This window comes from Microtus pennsylvanicus, chromosome 6, assembly GCF_037038515.1.
Source record: "Microtus pennsylvanicus isolate mMicPen1 chromosome 6, mMicPen1.hap1, whole genome shotgun sequence".
In the NCBI taxonomy this organism is placed as follows: Eukaryota; Metazoa; Chordata; class Mammalia; order Rodentia; family Cricetidae; genus Microtus; species Microtus pennsylvanicus.
This window is the reverse complement of record NC_134584.1, coordinates 105,737,165-105,758,742: the sequence shown is the minus strand read 5'-3', so window position 1 is coordinate 105,758,742 and position 21,578 is coordinate 105,737,165. Positions and strand designations below refer to the sequence as shown.

The window sequence follows — 21,578 nt, the reverse complement described above, 5'->3', positions numbered from 1 at the left end:
TGCTGATTCTGCCTTGGTGGTGCTGGGATTATAGACATGAGCCATAATGCCTCATCTACCTGCCTCTGCCTCCTAAGTGCTGGGATTAAAGGCGTGTTCCACCATTGCCTGGCAGTTAAGATAGAGTTTCTTACTATAGCTCTGGCTGGCCTCACACTCACAGCAGTCCCTTGCCTTGGTCTTCTGAATGCTGGGATTTTTGGATGTGAGCTACCATGAGCATATCTTTTGAGCATTTCTTGACTTGGAGAGAATAGAGCTGCCATATAGCATCATAGTTTGGAAGTGATGAACCATGGTGAACTGTTTTGTTTCTACTCTAGGTTTTATTCAATTTTCCTTCTCTTTCAGCTCTGAGGACTTAGTCCACTACAGGCCCTACTACTGAGTTCAAGGCTCTGTCCTTCAGACTGGATTTTAGTGTTCCTGTTCGATAATAGTTACCTTCAGCCGCAGGACAGTTACTGTACAGATCACAGTAGACTCATCAGGAGACACAGAGGCAACCAGAAGCTAGGAAGGAAAGGGGTCAGGAAATGGGTGAATTCCCAACTCTGGGCTGTTTTTCAGTTTGTCGGTGAGAAGGTGCTGGAATCCACATCTTGCTGCCATAGCCAACATGGTTCTATTGCCAGGTTCAGCACAGCTGTGGACACTGGAATTGTGCACCTTAGGAGAAAGTTCTGTGTAAGATAAGCTCTAAGTTCTGTGGAAGGCTGGTGTTGAGTTCTTGTTGCTCTGGCTGGTCGTGGTTTGTCTCATCATGTTCTTGTGTCTAGGTGTATGTAGTGGCAAACGAGCCTCTCCCAGTATTGCTGGACGCCCTGCTTCCGCTCCTCGGGGTGATCTTTTCTCTCTACTGTTTTACCAGTCAGAGTGTGTCTCACATAAGGTAAGCAAACAGAATTTATTTGCTTATAATTAGAATCCCATTTGTTTATAAACAGTGAAGTTTAAATTAGGGTGCTATTTTCTTTCAAAGGTAGGAAGATGTTTGGGGATTCTCTCACTCATTTTACACAGAAAAGAACAAGGATTTTTACAGGTTGAGGGGAATTGGATGTAGTTTTGGGGGTGATTTTCTATAGTCTGTTCTATACAGCAGAAGTGAAAGGTGTTTCCATGGGTAAATATGCCATTGTTTGAGCAGTAAGAAATGCTGTATTTACTGTTTCTTGGAAGGAGGAAACAGGTGATGGATTATAATTTCCTGGTGGAGTGCTGGAGAACAAGTCTGAAAAGTCTGCATGTGAATTTAGTATATCATAGTTTAGCCAAATTTGGCATTAAAGATGCAGAGTTTTCATTCTAAAAGGAAGGGCTTATCAGTCTTCCAGAAAACACTTTTATGTGTTACTTTAAAACTGATTCATGCCCGGCGGTGGTGATGCATGCCTTTAATCCCAGCACTTAGGAGGCAGAGGCAGGAGGATCTTTGAGTTTGAGGCCAACCTGTTCTATAAGAGCTAGTTCCAGAACAGGCTCAAAAGTTACACAGAAATCCTGTCTCGAAAACCAAAACCAAAACCAGCCAACCAACCAACCAACCAACCAAAACTGATTCATTTAGGGGCTGGGGAGATGACTCTGGTGTAGGAGTCATGACTGCTAATGTAGAAGACTCTACTTCAATTCACAGCACCCACATGGTGACTAACAACTGTAACTCCAGTTCCTGGGGATCTGATGCTGTCTTTCGGCCTCTACTGAGCACTGCATGAACATAGTGTACAGACATACATGCAGGCAAAACATTCATACACATAAGATTAAAGAAACAAGTTAATTTTAAAAAAGATTTTTTAAAAAAATTTTCAAGACAGGGTTTCTCTGTAGCTTTTGGTTCCTGTCCTGAAAAAGATTTATTTTGTATTACCTGTTTTCAGTTATTTGTGGCATTTCTCTCACATGGTAAGAGTTTATAGTTACATCCTTCCTGAAGTCTACACAATTTTGATTTGGGGCAGGCTGAGGATGTACCTCAGTGGTAAAACACGTGCCTGGAATGCATGAGATCCTTGGATTTGAGCATTAGCACTCCAGAGAAAAAAGAAAAAGCAAACAAAACTGATAGGCAACAGTAGTACTTCTCTACTGGGTCCCTTGAACAGGATGTGTCCTGGAGTCCCTAGCACAGCTCTCTACTGGGTCCCTTGAACAGGATGTGTCCTGGAGTCCCTAGCACAGTTCTCTACTGGGCTCCTTGAACAGGGTGTGTCCTGGAGTCCCTAGCACAGTTCTCTACTGGGTCCCTTGAACAGGATGTGTCCTGGAGTCCCTAGCACAGCTCTCTACTGGGTCCCTTGAACAGGATGTATCCTGGAGTCCCTAGCACAGTTCTGGCAAACAGTAAGCTCAATAACTCATAGCAATCATTAGCATGTTTGCTAATAGTGAAGAAAGGTACTCACTCTGTATTTATGACTAAAGGCATGTGTAACCATGCCCAGCCTAAAAGTAAAAATCTTTAAAACAAACCTCTAGCACTGTTGCCGTCTCATCAAAGACTGACAAGGAGGGTGCCTGTATCAGTCTAGCCCCTTGTACTTAGATATGCTATTTCTTGGTCACCAGCTGTTGATGCCCTGAGAATAATTCTTCTTTAGTGCATGCTTTCATTCATAATGTGTTAGCACAAGTAGAACACACTTGAAGTAAAAAAAATAATAACACGATGCTCGTGTGGCAACCAGAGCTGCTTCCAGAGCCAACGGTTAGGCTGTCCCTGGGTGACTTCCAGGGCATTTGTACTCGGAAATGTGAAGGATCCACGCTTCCTTCTCCTGCGTGTCAGCAGCCAGTGACAGGGCAGCATTTGGGTACCCGACAGTCTTTCTTTCCTTTTCCGAATAGCTTGTTAGCTGCATGGAGTACGATGACAGGCTCGTTCATTCATAACTGCTTTTTCTGCCAGGTCGTTTTGCCAAGAGATCTTGTTATGGATTCTGGTGAAGCTGGAAAGGAAGAAAGCAATTGCCAGCCTGAAAGGATTCTCGGGGTTGGACAAAGCTGTGCCCTCCCTCCATCCTCAGTGTCAGTTTAGAGCTGCCATGCACGGTGGCGTTGTGATTACCATCCAAGAGACCGTTAGGTGAGCTCACCCACCCACCCTCTGATGGAATTTCATATATTTCATTGTTCTGCGAGGCAACCACTAAGGGGCGCTGCTGGAAAGGAAACCAGAAACAGGCAGCCAAGGCACTTGCTATTTATGATCCTTAAAAAACCAGAGCCTTAAGTGACCCTCTGGGTGTTATTCCAAGGTGCCAGCTAACAGTAGGTGCGGTTTACTGGAGCCTCACAGCTCCACATCACAGCAAGCCCAGTTATGGCTCACTGTTTGCCATTGAGCCAGAGCAAAGGGCAGCTCACGTACCCCCGTAACACCAGAGCAATCCAGTTCTGTTTCTGACTCAAAAAGCAATATGGTTTTGTATGCCTTTAGTGATTTTTTTTAAGTTAAAAATTATTTATCCATTTATTTTATGTGTATGGTGTTTTGTCTGTATGCATGTATGCCTTGTGCAGCAGAGGGTGTCTAATCCCCTGGAACCTGAGTTACAGATGGTTATGAGCCACTGTGTGGATGTTGGGAATCAAACCCAGGACCTCTGGTAGAGCTCTTACCTGCTGAATCATCTCTCTTGCCTGCTCTCCAGCCTTATTTCTAATGGAAATTGTTTGATTACTGAAGTTGGTAATTTTATAATGAGGTTTGATTTTCATAAGAATGGATTGGAAAGTACTTACTAGGACGGGCAGTGGTGGCGCAAGCCTTTAATCCTAGCATTCTGGAGGCCGAGACAGGATCTGAGTTCAAGGTCAGCCTGACCTGTAGAGCTAATTCCCGGACAGCCAGAACCACAGATAGAAACCCTGTCTGGAAAAACAAAACAAACAACCAAACAAACAAAAAGTACTTAATACATCTTAGTAGAGTGGATAGTTTGTTTCTACAATATCTCCTAAGTATTTTATTTTCGTGGTGCTGGAGATTGACATGCATCCGAGGCAACTGAGCTGTGCTCCCAGCCCTGCAAGTCTGTACTTTACATTGTTCCCACTTTGTGATGATCTGTGGAGGAGGATGCTGCTTTCTCAACCCAAGCTCCTGTTGGCTGGAGATGTATAGTATGTCACTGGCCCAGCTGCTCCCTTCTGGTCACGTGCAAAGTGTGGCTCTTTGTAGAAGTGCTTAAATTTAACTTTATATTCATGATTAACTCGCCGAAAATGTAAAACATATACTGAATATGATAAACAAGGAAAATAGAAAAAACATAATATTAAAGTAGAATTATCAGACTGATGGAAGCTTCCTGAGAACCATTAAATATTAGCAGGTCTATTAACTGAGCCCATTGAATATGAGTTTAAAAGTATTTGGCATGTTTAATTAGTACACGTATATATGAAAACCCAGTTCTCATTGAAACTATTTTTTTACTTCCTGATAAGAATATAGTTAGTAACCAGTGATTAAATGAATATCTACTGCCAGAAGCAACCACTCCTTAAAATCTGGGTGTCTGTTCCAGTTAGGGGTACAGCCCTTTTGGCATTGTAGCACACACCAAAAAAAAAAAGTTATATGAACACCTGGGTTTAAAAAAGAAAAATGTCCATTGACACTTAAAACAGTCAGAATTTCCAAAAGATTGAAAACTGTGTGTGTATGTGTGTGCATGTGTGTGTGTGTGTGTGTGTGTGTATTGTGTGTGTGTGTGTGTTGTCAGGGCAGGGCAGGCAACTTGATCTGTTTCGCTTTCTCTCTGCCATTAGCCTGGCAGAAGTTTCCAATAAGAAGTTGTTTTAAAGAAATTTTAGCTGGATGGTGGTGGCACACGCCTTTAATCCCAGCACTTGGGAGGCAGAGGTAGGGGGATCTCTGTGAGTTCAAGGCCAGCCTGGTCTATGGAGTTAGTTCTAGGCCTGGACTACATAATGAGAATCTGTTTCTGTTTTTTGTTTGTTTGTTTTTTGTCTTGTTTTCCAAGACAGGGTTTCTCTGTAGCTTTGAAGCCTGTCCTGAAGCTTACTCTGTAGACCAGGCTGGCCTCGAACTCACAGAGATCTGCCTGCCCCTGTCTCCCGACTGCTAGGATCAATGACTGAGACCCTGGGCATCGTGGTACACACCTTTAATCCCAGCACTTGGGAGGCAGAGGTAGGCAAATTTCTGTGAGTTCAAGGCCAACCTTGTCTACAGAAAGAGTTCCAGGACAGGTAGGACTGTTACACAGAGAAACCCTGTCACAAAAAACAAACAAACAAAACCCCAAAAGATAAACAGACAAAAACAAAAAACCCAACTCTATATGAGCATTTATATATGACTTTGGAGCTAGATTTTTACTTTGTTTGTTTGTTTTTCTTTATTTATTTTTATGTATATGAGAGTTCTACCTACACGTACACTTTTATGCCAAAAGAGGGCCTCAGACCCCACTAGAGATAGTGGTGAGGCACCATTTGGTTGCTGGGAATTGAACTCACTAGAAGAGCAGTCAGTGCTCTTAACTCCTGAGTCATCTCTCCAACCCCTGTTTGTTTTTGAGATAGGCTTTTTCTGTGTAGCCCTGGCTGTCCTGGAACTCACTTTGTGGACCAGGCTGGTCTTGAATTTACAGAGAACTACCTGCTTCTGCCTCCTGACTGCTGGTATTAAAGGCGTGTGCCACCACCACTGGGTTTATACTTTTTTATTGTTGTGTTCTTTCACTTATTATAGCTTAGACTAGTCTTGAACTTACATGTAGCCCAAGCTGGCCTCAAACTTGAAACGATCATCCTGTATCATCCCAAGTGTTGGGATTATAGGGATGAGCCACCACACCAGCTTTCTTTCTTTCTTTTTTTTTGTTTAGACACATGTGACATTTTTTGTTTTAAATTTTCAATGTTCATCCTGAAAGCCACTTCCCTCAGGAAGTGGTACTAAGGCACTACAAAGTGTTGTACCTCTGCTTCTAATTAATACTTTGCATTCTTCAGCATGGAGGTACAGGAAAATATTTTCAGGGTCTACCTAACGATGATCTACATGGAAATAGTGTTGTTTTACAAGGCTACTGTGAGATTCTAGGCTTCTGAAGACTCAGTAGGAAGAGCACTTGTGCTCAGGCCTGAACCTGATCCCATAAGGTATCAGGAAAGAACTGAGTTCTGGGAATTGTACTCTCACTTCCACATGCAACTTTATGCCAAGGCACATGTGTCCCTGTAGTCACACATGTGCCCCTGTAGTCACCCATGTGCCCCTGTAGTCACACATGTGTCCCCTGTAGTCAGTCACACATGTGCCCCTGTAGTCACACATGTGCCCCTGTAGTCACACAAGTGCCCCTGTAGTCACACATGTGTCCCCTGTAGTCACACATGTGCCCCTGTAGTCACACATGTGCCCCTGTAGTCACCCATGTGCCCCTGTAGTCACACATGTGCTCCTGTAGTCACACATGTGCCCCTGTAGTCACACATGTGTCCCCTGTAGTCACACATGTGCCCCTGTAGTCAGTCACACATGTGCCCCTGTAGTCACCCATGTGCCCCTGTAGTCACACATGTGTCCCCTGTAGTCACACATGTGTCCCCTGTAGTCACACATGTGCCCCTGTAGTCACCCATGTGCCCCTGTAGTCACACATGTGTCCCCTGTAGTCACACATGTGCCCCTGTAGTCACACATGTGCCCCTGTAGTCACCCATGTGCCCCTGTAGTCACACATGTGCTCCTGTAGTCACACATGTGCCCCTGTAGTCACACATGTGTCCCCTGTAGTCACCCATGTGCCCCTGTAGTCACACATGTGCTCCTGTAGTCACACATGTGTCCCTGTAGTCACACATGTGTCCCCTGTAGTCACACATGTGCCCCTGTAGTCACCCATGTGCCCCTGTAGTCACACATGTGCTCCTGTAGTCACACATGTGTCCCTGTAGTCACACATGTGCCCCTGTAGTCACACATGTGTCCCTGTACTCACACATGTGCCCCTGTAGTCACACATGTGCCCCTGTAGTCAGTCACACATGTGCCCCTGTAGTCAGTCACACATGTGCCCCTGTAGTCACACATGTGCCCCTGTAGTCACACAAGTGCCCCTGTAGTCACACATGTGTCCCCTGTAGTCACACATGTGCCCCTGTAGTCACACATGTGCCCCTGTAGTCACCCATGTGCCCCTGTAGTCACACATGTGCTCCTGTAGTCACACATGTGCCCCTGTAGTCACACATGTGTCCCCTGTAGTCACACATGTGCCCCTGTAGTCACCCATGTGCCCCTGTAGTCACCCATGTGCCCCTGTAGTCACACATGTGTCCCTGTAGTCACACATGTGCCCCTGTAGTCACACATGTGCCCCTGTAGTCAGTCACACATGTGCCCCTGTAGTCAGTCACACATGTGCCCCTGTAGTCACACATGTGCCCCTGTAGTCACACATGTGCCCCTGTAGTCACACATGTGTCCCTGTAGTCACACATGTGCCCCTGTAGTCACACATGTGCCCCTGTAGTCAGTCACACATGTGCCCCTGTAGTCACCCATGTGCCCCTGTAGTCACACATGTGCTCCTGTAGTCACACATGTGTCCCTGTAGTCACACATGTGCCCCTGTAGTCAGTCACACATGTGCCCCTGTAGTCACACATGTGCCCCTGTAGTCACACATGTGTCCCTGTAGTCACACATGTGCCCCTGTAGTCACACATGTGCCCCTGTAGTCACACATGTGCCCCTGTAGTCACACATGTGCCCCTGTAGTCAGTCACACATGTGTCCCTGTAGTCACACATGTGCCCCTTTAGTCACACATGTGCCCCTGTAGTCAGTCACACATGTGCCCCTGTAGTCACCCATGTGTCCCTGTAGTCACACATGTGCTCCTGTAGTCACACATGTGCCCCTGTAGTCACGCATGTGTCCCTGTAGTCACACATGTGCCCCTGTAGTCACACATGTGCCCCTGTAGTCACCCATGTGTCCCTGTAGTCACACATGTGCCCCTGTAGTCACACATGTGTCCCTGTAGTCAACATGTGCCCCTGTAGTCACACATGTGCCCCTGTAGTCACACATGTGCCCCTGTAGTCAGTCACACATGTGTCCCTGTAGTCACACATGTGCCCCTGTAGTCACACATGTGCCCCTGTAGTCACCCATGTGCCCCTGTAGTCACCCATGTGCCCCTGTAGTCACACATGTGTCCCTGTAGTCACACATGTGCCCCTGTAGTCACACATGTGTCCCTGTAGTCAGTCACACATGTGCCCTGGTAGTCACACATGTGCCCCTGTAGTCACACATGTGCCCCTCTAGTCACGCATGTGCCCCTGTAGTCAGTCACACATGTGTCCCTGTAGTCAGTCACACATGTGTCCCTGTAGTCACACATGTGCCCCTGTAGTCACACATGTGCCCCTGTAGTCAGTCACACATGTGCCCCTGTAGTCAGTCACACATGTGTCCCTGTAGTCAGTCACACATGTGTCCCTGTAGTCACACATGTGCCCCTGTAGTCACACATGTGCCCCTGTAGTCAGTCACACATGTGCCCCTGTAGTCAGTCACACATGTGCCCCTGTAGTCACACATGTGTCCCTGTAGTCACACATGTGCCCCTGTAGTCACACATGTGTCCCTGTAGTCACCCATGTGCCCCTGTAGTCAGTCACACATGTGCCCCTGTAGTCACACATGTGCCCCTGTAGTCACACATGTGCCCCTGTAGTCACACATGTGCCCCTGTAGTCACACATGTGCCCCTGTAGTCTGTCACACATGTGCCCCTGTAGTCACACATGTGCCCCTGTAGTCACACATGTGCCCCTGTAGTCTGTCACACATGTGCCCCTGTAGTCAGTCACACATGTGCCCTGGTAGTCACACATGTCCCCTGTAGTCACACATGTGCCCCTGTAGTCAGTCACACATGTGCCCCTGTAGTCAGTCACACATGTGCCCTGGTAGTCACACATGTGCCCCTGTACACACATGTGCCCCTGTAGTCACACATGTGCTCCTGTAGTCACACATGTGCCCCTGTAGTCACACATGTGTCCCTGTAGTCAGTCACACATGTGCCCTGGTAGTCACACATGTGCCCCTGTAGTCACACATGTGTCCCTGTAGTCACACATGTGCCCCTGTAGTCAGTCACACATGTGCCCCTGTAGTCACACATGTGTCCCTGTAGTCACACATGTGCCCCTATAGTCACACATGTGCCCCTGTAGTCAGTCACACATGTGCCCTTGTAGTCACACATGTGCCCCTGTAGTCACACATGTGTCCCTGTAGTCACACATGTGCCCCTGTAGTCACACATGTGTCCCTGTAGTCACACATGTGTCCCTGTAGTCAGTCACACATGTGCCCTGGTAGTCACACATGTGTGCCTGTACACACAAAAGAAAACAGACCTTTAAGAAAGAAAATGATGTTGGTTTTGAGAGAAAGTGCTATGTTTGGTGACACTGATGTGAAACACTCTTACCCGGTGTTGCAGTGATGACGAAGATGAAGCCCTGTACCAGAAGGTGTCTTCGGAGCAGAGCCAGATTGAACATCTTGGGGACTTGCTGTCCCACTGCCAACAGTGTGGTTTGGCAGGAGACTTCTTCATCTTTTGTTTGAAGGTAGGCGCTCACAGTCACATCTCTTCTTCATTCTGGGACAGCTGCAGTAAAGCCTTTGACTTTTAAGGCATTCATACTTTTAGGTCCTAAAATTTAGCTTCCAGTTTAGGGCAAATGAACAGAAGACAAAGAGTAATTCAGTTTCTGATAGTTTTGGAGTTGTCAAGAGGACACATCAGTGGGACCGATGTGCTCTGTCTCCTTCGCTGGGTAGTTTGCTCTGAGAGGTTAGACATGAACAAAGCAGCCTTGTTGATCTAGGAAAGAGTTAAGCTTTGCTCCGTGTTGACAGTAAGAACCCTTTTGAAGTTAATAGCAGGTTTTAGAGCCGCAGAGTAATCCCTTATCCTTTCTGACTGTTGTGCTGTCAGGTATTTGGAAAGGAGACAGCCGCTCTGCCTCCCTCATTTCACTCTGTAGCCACTTGAAACCTTTTCCGTTTCTTGCCGAGTGCCTGTTGTGTTTCCTTTGGCTCTAATCTCTAGATGTACCCCATAACATTAGCCCTGCCTGATGTCTGCTGGAGACCGCCAGCTTTGCTTTTCCCACTTTCTCAAGCTGTCTGGGAATGTGAAGCTGATGTTTCTAGAACCTGCAATAGGGCTGTTTCTTTTCTGTGCTCTCTCACCTCCATGTTCACGCTCCCCTCCATCTCAGCCATGTGTTCTACTTTCTAAGCAGAGGTTCTCTTATTTATGTGCTTTGTTTCCAGCTGTCCTTTGGTTCAGAACACTGGCAGCTCTTCCAGAGGACCTGGGTTAAATTCCCAGCACCCACAGGGTGGCCTACAGCCCTCTGGAATCCAGTGCCTTCTTACCTCTGTAGGTACCAGACACACACACAAAGTATACATTCATACATTCAGGCAAAACACTCTTACACATAAAAGAAAAAAAAATGAATTTTTTTTTTGTAATGGTCCAAACCAGCCAGGTGTGGTCGTACATATTTGTAATAGCAGCAGTCTAGAATCAGAGGCACAAAGAGGATTTTGAATTTCAGGCCAGCACAGGTTGCATAATGAGACTGTTTCAAAAAACAAAACAAAACAAAAAACTATCACCACTACCAAATCAAAATACTTTATTCTAAACCTCAGTTTGATATTTTGTTTGTTTGTTTTTTGAAGGGTCTCATGGCCTCAAACTGTCTAGCCAATGATGATCTTGAACTTCTGATCTTCTTGTCTCTACTTCCTGAGTGCTAGGATTATAGGCCTGTTTTATACAGTTCTAGGAATGGAACCTAAAGATTTGTGCATGCTAGGCAAGTATTCTGCCAGCTAAACGATATCCAGCTAACACAAGCCTCTTAAACTGTAGGTCATGACCCAAGGTGAAGTCCCATAAGTGAATGTGGGTGGGGTGGGGGGATCTCAAAACATTTGTCAACAGCAAAAGGTTTTTGACCATAAAATAACCAAAACTTAATTCAAAATCTGGTGGGGAGTGAGCTCAGGCATTTCTGACAACTCTTGCAGCACACAGTGTCACTGAGGCTGTTGTTCAGAACACAGACCACATGCCCTTTGCACAGTGCAGAACATTGTGTCAGCACTTAGTGCCAACAAGCACAGCCTGAGACAGCGCTACTCAGGTTTGAGGTCGCTGTGTATTATCAATTACAGCGCTTGCTGCTTTTATAGAAACAATGGCTTAACTGTGGAAAACAAAGACTTTTAATATTTTTCCAATGCCCATTCCTCAGTAGGTAAATATTAAATTAGTTTCTCTTTTAATTTCATTGTGTTAGGATTTTTTTATTTTAAAAATTGTTGATTGTCGGGTGGTGGTGGCACATGCCTCTAATCCCAGGATCTCTGTGAGTTCGAGGCCAGTGTGGGCTACAGAGCAAGTTCCAGGACAGTCTCCATAGCTACAGAGAAACCCTGTCTCGAAAAGCCTAAAAAAGAAAATAATAGTAATAAGAAATTGTTGGTTGAGGGGCTGGAGAGAGCCTCAGGGGCTGAATGCTTGCTACTCTTCCAGAGGGCTTGAGTTTGGATCTCAGCACCACGTCAGGCTCTCCCACTGCTCAAGTGCTACAAGATCTAATGCCACCTTTGGTAGGTGTCTGCACTAACCCGAACAGACACGTACATAATCATTAAATGAATTTTGGCCTTGGGTTATGTCAGAATTTTAAATAAATTCTGAAATGGCCCTCAACTGATTTTTCCAATTTTGTATTAAGTATTTAAGCAAACTTGAGTTTGCTGTATTGATGTTTATAAAATCAAAATGTCAATCTACTCTGAGAAACATTGAAGATACTTTGCATCTTGCCATATCAAATATTTAAGATTGAATTCTTCATGTAAAATTAATTAAGCAAACCCATCTTATTAATATGAAAATTGGTTCATCTTTAATAAATGGTAAAAACAGATGTACGACAAAGAATTGTTTTAAAGTAAATTTCTAAATTTCTTTATAATTTGTTACCACTGTATGCTTGACTAGTATACATATTCTACACACAACCACACATGGAATTGTAGTAAATCCCTCAGGGAAAAGAGGCTGTGAGTGGAAATGTTTGGGAAACCTGCTTGGAACCAGGGAACCTTCACCTTGTCAAAACTGACACTTGGTCTAGATAAATGTGTTATTTGGTGTGGTTGTCTTGTTCTTTGTAGGATTCTTAGCAGTATCTGTGACCTCTATCCACTAAATGCCTGCATTAACCCCTAATTATGACAACCAAAAATGTCCTGGAGACATTTCAAAATGTCCCCCAGGGAGGGAAATTACCCGGGCGCAGTTGAACACTGTTCCTCTCAGCTGTCAGCTACTCCAGTGAGCACTAATTGTTAAGGAACTTAAAGTTTTCACTTTCTATGGGAATTCACAGTGGAGAAGGGCAGTCGAAAGCTTACCAAACCCACAGTAATGAATTCCCTGTGAACAGACGTTTATTTCTGGCTTATCTTAAAGGAAAGCCAGAAATGGTCTTTGAAAGGACTTTGGCTAAGTTATATCATCTGAGGACTTAGTTCATGGAAGGCTAGTGATAGAAATCATGAAAATATTATAAATAGTTTATCAAACAAGTTCTTTTTTTACACTTATTTATTTGTGTATGTTTTTGGATGTGTATGTATGTCGGCGTGTGTGAGTCACTGTGTGGATGCCAGAGGACACCTTTCATGAATTGATTTTTTTCATTAAACCAGTGCTCTGTATTTGTGTGTGTGCGTGAAGTTCATATACACAGTATCACAAAATGCGTATTACTTTACACCTTATGTTTTCTTTCTTTTTTTTCTCAATACTGGGATTTGAACCCAGTGCTTGTATATATTAGACAAGAACAACTCTGTCATGAAGTTATACCCCTGGTTCTTTTTATTTTTTAGTTTTGAAGGTCTCACTGAGTTGTCCAGGGTGGTCTTGGACTCCTCTGTAGCCTTGATGGCCTTAAACCTGCAATCCTTTTCCCTCAGCCTCCCCAGTGGCGGAGACCACAGGCGTGTGTAACAAATGCAGATTGCTTCCTTGGCTGCGAATCCTTCCATGTTTGCCAAGTCCTTAGCGCTAGTGGCTCTTCTGTTACTCTTTCTTTCATCCCCTGCTTCTAGGAGTTGTCTCATCTGGTAGTGGAAAATGAAGCAGAGTTCAAACCCACGCCCTCCTGTTATACAAGCCTGCTGGAATTGGAGCAACACCAGGCTCTGCTTATAGAAGAGCAGGAGCGGAAGCTGCTGGTGCTGCAGTTGCTGGCTGTCCTGTGCGAGAGGATGTCCGAGCAGATATTCACGCACATATCTCAGGTTAGTAGCCGTCACTTTCTGGGTCCAACCTGCTGTTATTTTGGTTTCTTTGCATTTTTTCAAAAAAATAAATGTTGCTTAGTCAGGCATGTGACCCCAGCTCTGTTCAGGGAAGAGACTACCTTTAATCCCAGCACTCAGAGGCGGAGGCAGGTAAAACTCGAGGCCAGCATTGTCTACAGAGTGAGTTCCAGGCCAGCCAGGGCTAAGTGCTGAGACCCTGTCTCAAAAACAGTTGTTTAGATTGGAACTTGGTGGCACCCCTTCCACGTTTCTTGGAGTTCTGGCTAAACATGAAGGCTATTAATTAAAATTAAGCTCACACCTGTCCAGCTGAAGCTGAGTCTTTCATACTATACCCTGTGCCTGACAAGCTCCTGATGTGAGTCTCACATACACGAAACTTCTATAACTGCTTTACATATTTTTCTACTGTAGTGATAGTCAACTTTGAGTGCAAATAAAATCACCTAGCCTTTATAAAATAGACTGCTACCTGGTTCCTTTCTAGAGGTTTTGGATTTAATATGCCCAAGTGGGAGCCTGAAAGTCTTAATTTTTTTAAGGTTTCACATGGGCCAAAGGTTGTAAATGAAGGGCTGGAGTGATGGCTCAGAGCAGTGGTTCGTGACCCTCCTAATGCTACAGCCCTGTAATACAGTTCCTCATATTGTGGTGACCCCCAACCAAAGAATTACATTTGTTGCTACTTCATAACTCTAGTTTTGCTACTATTACTAATTGAAATGTAAATATCTGTGTTTTCTGATGGTCCTAGGTGACCCCTTGAAAAGGTTGGTTGGCCCTCCCCTCAGAGGGGTTGGGGCCCACGTGTTGAGAACCACTGGTTTAGAGGGTGAGAGCACTTACAGTACAAACATAGAACTTGTATCTGGATACCCATTACCCATGTGAAAAGCTGGGTATGATCATACATGTGCCTGTGACCCCAGCTCTGTTCAGGGAAGAGACTACCAGCATAGGTTTAGGCTCAGCGAGAGACTCTATATCAAATGAATAGGGTAGAGAGGGAGAGAATAGGACACCTGACACCCTCCCCTGGACCCCTCATACACTTAGGCATGTGTACTTACACACATGTGTGACTATGCCACACATAAGTAGACAATGATTAAAATTCAAATTTGGAAAAAAAAAAGTGTTAGTCTTGGTGTGGTGGCGCACACCTTTAACCCAGCACTCGGGAGGCAGAGGCTGGTGGCTCTCTGAGTTCAAGGTCAGCCTGGTCTACAAAGCAAGTTCAGTCAGGAACAGACAGAACTGCACAGAGAAACTCTGTATCAAAACAAAACAAACAAACAAACAAAACCAACCAACTAATTAAATAAACAAAAAAATGTTAATAAGATCACTTTAAATTTTATACATCCTCAGATTCACAGTTCATCTCCACAGTGTCCTGTGCAGTTTTAAGACATTCTCAAAACAATGGTTTCAGGGTAGTGTTCCTGTGTGGGCCAGTTCCTGAATGTTGACTTTGCCATTTTTACTACCCTTTTTTTTAAAAATAGGACATAAAAGTAATAATGCATAGGCAATGCAGGGACCGTATTTACCACTTACCATAATTAGCTGTGCCTGGCTGGGGAAGAGTCCTTTGTAAGATGGTGTGATTGTCACACTTAATCTGATCCTCCAGCTCTTTGTATGGTTGTCATTGTCATCTGCTGTCCGTGTTGCTAAGCAGCATTTCTCTGGAGCTCCTGCTGAGAACATTAGCTGCTGCCTGTCAGCTCTGACTGAGCTTGCCTGTTTAATGGGAATTGTGTTCCTGATTTCTGTCCAAGCCCTTCACTCCTTAGTTCACTGACCCTGTGTTACTTGGCATGGCGATTTGTTCCTCTTGTGTTTATCTGGTTTCTGAAGACTTCCTCTTCCAGGTCTGTTTCTGTCTTAGGGTGCTGGGTGGAAGGGGGGTTGGTCTAAAAGCTGATGGACTGAGCTTCTGCACTAGCCTCCTTCCTTCCCAATTAAGGAGCGATAGTGTTGGGCTGGTGCAGCAGGTGAGGTGGCCATTAACTCACTCTTCTCACAGGTTAGTTCAAATGTTCCAGAACAAAAAGTACCAAACTGTCCTTTGTAATTTCACTGCTAGTAAAAAATATTAGATATTATTTTGAAGCACACACATGCCCACACTCACATGCGTGCACACACAAAGAAAATATATTATAAATTGTTTAGTTGATATGGTTAGGATGAAGATTTTTTATATAAGAAAAGCATATAAAAAAACTAAAGAGCTATCAGAAAGGCCCTATACTCTTGAATTTCAGTTGGAAATCTTATTGTAAATGCATGATTAGTGTTTTTCTTTTTAGATAATGGATATTTTTCTAGTGTCCACTCTCAGTGCCGGGAACAATGGCAGTCAGCAGCAGTAGTGCCCTAGCTCCAGAGTGGAGTCTATAAATACCGTTTTCTACTCAAAGTGTTCAGAGCTCTCTGGGATAAAGGTTGATTTGAGGTCTAGGGCGAAGATTGTACATTAGAAGCTTCAAGGCAGTTTCATGAGCCCAGACACAAGGACGCTATCTGAATTTAATGGGGTCGTGGCAGTAGCAGCCAGGAGCCACCATTAAAGGACTCTTGTTGCAACACACAGCACAACTACAGCATTCAGAGGAACAATGGCTTCAGTAGACACATCAAAGACAGAAAATGATTTTAAAAACCTCCCAGGATTCTTTAGAGATTGTTAGGGCATTTGGTCTGTATTTTATAAATTGATAATCAAAGGGAATGGAGAAAGCATTTGTCTTGCCTTTCCTGTAACAATTAGGTTCCAGCTCAGTCAGATAAGCAACAAAGGGATGTTTTTCTCCTTAGGGAAATCACAGGGCCGGCGGTGTGGATTAGACAGTAGTAGGCTGCTTGCCCTGTAGGACGATCACAGCCAAAACTATTAAAAAAGAACTAGAGAATTACATTTTGCAAACCTTTATGAAATAGATTTAGTTAACGGTCACCATTGTTTGCCAAAATGGTTAGAAAGGCTGTGGATAGAAACTTTATGTGTTAGTCCCAGAATACCAGGGAAACTGTTTCTCCCATATTATATAATGTTCAAGTTTGAAATATTTTTCAGTAATTCTATTTATTTTTTTTAAGCAATTTATTTTTATTTTTAAGTGTGTGTGCACACACATTATTTCCTCGTGTGTACTTATGTATGTTACCTGAGCACAGGTGACTGCAGAAGACAGGAGTTAGTTTCCCTGGATCTGGAGTTACAGGCAGTTGTGAGTCAGCTGCCATGAACACTAGAAACTGACATGGGGCCTGGAAGATGAGCGGGTGCTCTTTACCACTGAGCCATCTCTCCAGCCCCTTGGCAGATTGTTGTTGTATTGATTGATTGATTGATTGATATTTTGTCTTTCTGAAACAGGGTTTCTCTGTATAGCCATGTCTGTCTTGGAACTATCTCTGTAGATTAGGCTGGCCTCTAATTCATAGAGATTCACCTGCCTCTGCCTCCTAAGTGCTGGGATTAAAGGTGTTTGCCATCACCACTTGGTTTGGTTTCTGAGACAGTGTCTCACTATGTAGCCTTGGATGACCTGGAACTTGCTATGTAGACCAGGCTTGCCTAGAACTCACAAAGATCCTCCTGCCTCTGCCTCTCCATTGCTGGGATTACATTTGTGTACCAGCACACCTGACTGTGTGTGTGTGTGTAAAACATTAATTATACATATTACTGAAAAATATTTATTTATTGAAAGAATTTTGTAGTGAATACCTTGTACCCACTTTCTATATAGATGTTGCCATCAGAATTTTATTATACTTCATCGCATCTTTACTCATGATTTTATTTCCTGCATCTCATTTTTCATGTACCTTTCAGGGTTAATGCAGATAGCGGTACATAGGGACTGTGCTAAATATTTTGGCATGGACAGATTTGTCTTATGTCACCATTGAAGAACAGATGTGTTGTGTGCCCCTATATGCCAGATCCAAAATGTGAAAATCTACAGTGCATGTGTTTCTGTTTCTTCATCAAATAAATGGCATTAAAAATAAGAAAAAAAGAATCAAGCTGGGTATGGTAGTGCACGCCTTTAATCCCAGCACTCGTTAGGCGTTAGGCAGAGGTAGGCAGATCTCTGTGAGTTCAAGGCCTGCTTGATTTACTAGTGAATTCCAGGACAGCCAGAGTTTTGTAGCGAACCTGACTCAAAAAAAAAAAAAAAACCTAAGTAAATAAACAAACAAATAAGGAAACCAGTACTGGGTTTACGTAAATGACTGGGGGAGTGGAGAAATGGGTCAGTCAGTGAAGTGCTTACCATGCAAGCATCATGTTTGAGTTTGGATTCCCAACATCCATTTAAGAAGCTGGCTTGGAAGAGGACATCTGTAACCCCAACACTTGTGAGGTTGGGGGAGGGTGGTGAAGATAAGCAGATCTCTGGCTCTTACTAGCCAGCCAGTCTTCCAACTGAGATACCCTAATCTCATAAAGTCAAAGCAATAGAGGAAAATACCTAAAGTCCTTCTCTACCCTTAGCCTGTATGCAGACAAATACACACATAAATTTTAAAAAATTATAGGCAAATTGTGGCTAGGCATGATGGCATACACCTTTAATGACGACATTCAGGAGGAAAGGGCAGGTGTATCTCTGAGTTTGAGGCCATCCTGGCATACATAGAGAATTAGAGTGTTACAAGCGAGTCAGGGCTATACAGTGAGATGTGTCCCAAAAAGAAAGGAATTACATGAGATATTTTTGTAACAGTTGTGGACCAGGCACTAGGAGATATTGAAGAATTGGGTATAACAGCATGGTAGTAATGTCAAAACCAAATCTCCTTACCTGTTACAAATGCATACTGAAGTACCTATTAACAAAACAGTAAGTATTCAGTAGAATGTATTGAAATGGCATATTATCTGTGTTATGGTAATAGAGAAACGAGGCATGCAATGGGTCTGTCTACAAATGGGGTTCTCCACCAACTCTCAGGTTCTTTCATTCTGTGACCACATATTGAGCTATGTGCTATCTAACTCTTCTAGGTACTGGGGACACAATGCTAAACAAAACAGACATGTATCTGCATTCATGGGGCTGGCATTCACATAAGTGGAAATAATAAATAAGAAAGCAAAGAGTGGAGCTGGGGAGGTGGCCTAGCAATTTGAGAGCACTGGCTGCTCTTTCAGAGGACCTGGGTTTAATTCCCAGCACCCACAATTGGCAGCTCCCAGCTGTTTGTAACTCCAGCTCCAGGGGATCTCACACCCTCATACAGACATACATGCAGGCAAAACACCAATGCACATGAAATAAAAATAAATAAATCATTATATAAAAAAGAAAGCAAAGAATATCATTTGGTGATAATTTCATTATGAAATGTGTCAGATGGGGGCTGGAGAGATGGCTCAGAGGTTAAGAGCACTGGCTGCTCTTTCGGAGGTCCTGAGTTCAATTCCCAGCAACCACATGGTGGCTCACAACCATCTGGCGCCCTCCTCTGGCATGCGGGCATACATCGAGACAGAATGTTGTATACATAATAAATAAATAAATCTTTAAAAAAAAAAAAAAAAAAAAAAAGAAATGTGTCAGATGGTGATCATTTCTGGAGAAAATAGAGCAAGGAAAAGGGCTGGTAAGTAGGTGGCCTTGGAGAGCCACAGTGAGAGATGACTTCTGAGTACAAACCTATAGCCAGGGAAGCTGGGAGCTATTGAGATGTCCAGATAAAGGAAGTATGCCCCAAGTGTGTCAGGACCAGCAAGGAGCCCAGTGCCAGTGCAGGGGAAGGAGCAAGCCTCCTAGTCTGCCCTTGCATGCTACTGAGCTGGATCACTGTAACCAGTAGGGTAGAAATGGTTATTCGTGACCTTTTTAGAGATTAATTTTGTGTGTGTGACATAAGTAACACAGACTCATTGCAAAAACAAAGCACAAAAGTGCCTAATATAGCTGGGGTGGTGGTTGACACATACCTTTAATCCCAGCACTCGGGAGGGAGAGGCAGGCAGATGATCTCTGTGAGTTCGAGGCCAGCCTGGTCCACAGAGTGAGTTCCAGGATAGGCTCCAAAGCTATACAGACAAGCCCTGACTCAAAACAAACAAACAAACAAAAACCCAAAAACCAAAACATACAAACAAAAACACAGCAGTTCCTAATATAAAGACAAGGTATTGATTGACCTGTTCTCCCTGGAAACAATAGACAAGCATCAGCAGAGCTTTCTCTCCATAGTTTCTCTCCATAGCCCTGACTGTCCTGTGGACCGGGCAAGGCTCAAACTCAGAGATCCACCTGCCTCTGTCTCCTGAGTATTGGGATTAAAGGTGTGCACCACCACTGCCCGCTCTCCTTTCATCTTTACTTGGGTTCCAGTGATCAGACTCAGTTGACTAGCTTGTATGGCAAGTACTTCTCTACCTGCTGAACCGTCTTGCCAGCCTAGAGGTTTATTCTTGCTCAGTGTTGAACTCAGGGAACTCTGACTGTGGGTGGGAGTGGCACACTGGAAAGCAGGAGACTTATTCCCATGGATGTGTCCTATCGCATCTCTCCCCACCTGCTTGTGGTTCTACTGAGTCAACCGCTTAGAATTCCTTTACTCTTTAATAATAACATTAGGTATTTGCTGTTTACCAGGCTCCATCCTGAACACGTGATGGGTATTAACTCATTTAATCCTCTTAGTGATCCTATGGAGATGTGTAACTTGCTGACGAAGTGCTGACTGTTGATTTCGTGCATTTCAGCAGCCTCCTGAGATGCTGAACTCTAGAGCTCTGACTTGGGTGGTAGTAGATTGAAAACTCCCTGAATTCCAAGAGGCTTCAGTCACTAGGACCTCTTCTTGGGTTGGCAGCCCCATCCCAATCACAGCAGGGTAAGCTGCTGTCACAGGGGTGCTACAGGAAGGCCGTCGGCCTGGACATTGGAGTCATCCAGCACTTGGGAGGAGCATCAGAAGTTCAAGCTCATCCATGGCTACACAGTGAGAGGCCAGCCTAGGCGCAATCAGACCCTATTTCAGTGTCCTCCCGACAAATACCAAGGAAGTTTAGGAGAAAGGATATTTTGTTGATGCCATACATTATTACCTGGCCATTACTTCATAGTTAATAGTTCCCAGGTTCTTTAATAATTCTTTTTCTTTTTTTTTCTTTTTTTATCCTATTATGGATAAGGAATTTCTTTTTATTCTTTGAAATTTTCACACATTTATGTAATGTATTTTGATCATATCCATCCACTGCTCCCTTCCTCCAGCTCCCCCAGTGCCCACTGACCTTGTGTCTCTCAGTTTCATGGTCTCCTGGGTTTTTTTTGTTTTTTGTTTTTATTTTTTTTGTTTTTTCAAGACAGGGTTTCTCAGATGGGCGGTGGTGGCGCACGCCTGTAATCCCAGCACTGGGGAGGCAGAGGCAGGTGGATCTCTGTGAGTTCGAGACCAGCCTGGTCTGCAAGAGCTAGTTCCAGGACAGGCTCCAAAAACCACAGAGAAACCCTGTCTCGAAAAATCAAAAAAAAAAAAAAAAAAAAAAAGACAGGGTTTCTCTGTGGCTTTGGAGCCTGTCCTGGAACTAGCTCTGTAGACCAGGCTGGTCTCGAACTCACAGAGATCCGCCTGCCTCTGCCTCCCAAGTGCTGGGATTACAGGCGTGCACCACCATCGCCCGGCTTTCTCCTGGTTTTCACCTGTTTGCTTTGTTTTTTCATGCATTCAAACAGAAAGCTTCTTCCCTAAGAAGGGGATCATATTATTTGTTTTTCAACCCTCTTTTATGGCCTTTTTATTTTATCGTTTATTTGTTTGTTTTCATTTTTGTTTTTTTTTCCCTAGACAGGATTTTCCCCTGGTTGTCCTGGAACTTGCTCTGTAGACTGGTTAGCCTTTAACTCAGAGGTCTGCCTGCCTCTGCCTCCCAAGGGCTGGGATTAAAGGCGATCACCACCATGCCTACTTCCAGCTCTTTTCAAACAGTACATAATGGGTTGGGTGAGACGCTAAATGAATAAAGGTGCTTGCCACCAAATCTCACAGCCTGAGTTCAGTCTCTGGAGCTCATTTGGTAGGCGAGAACAGATTCCTACAAATTGTTTTGACTTCCACACACATGTGGTGTGTGCGTGTGCATTCACACAAGAAT

The 21,578-nt window shown here is 44.2% G+C and overlaps 1 protein-coding gene and 1 long non-coding RNA gene across 2 annotated transcripts in view; one reads left to right on the top strand and one right to left on the bottom strand.

The window, feature by feature from the left end:
• Positions 1–21,578, top strand: part of Tango6 (transport and golgi organization 6 homolog) — a 168,962-nt gene that overhangs the window by 27,367 nt on the left and 120,017 nt on the right. The window contains exons 8-11 of the mRNA XM_075977101.1: positions 780–892; positions 2,915–3,091; positions 9,513–9,642; positions 13,223–13,414. Coding sequence (XP_075833216.1) covers positions 780–892; positions 2,915–3,091; positions 9,513–9,642; positions 13,223–13,414 — 612 coding nt within the window. The remainder of the gene's footprint in view (positions 1–779; positions 893–2,914; positions 3,092–9,512; positions 9,643–13,222; positions 13,415–21,578) is intronic.
• Positions 882–15,224, bottom strand: LOC142852378 (uncharacterized). Its single transcript, XR_012910959.1, has 3 exons — positions 14,999–15,224; positions 9,501–9,739; positions 882–2,954 (listed from the first exon to the last, which is right to left on the bottom strand). It is a non-coding gene; the product is annotated as an uncharacterized LOC142852378 (long non-coding RNA).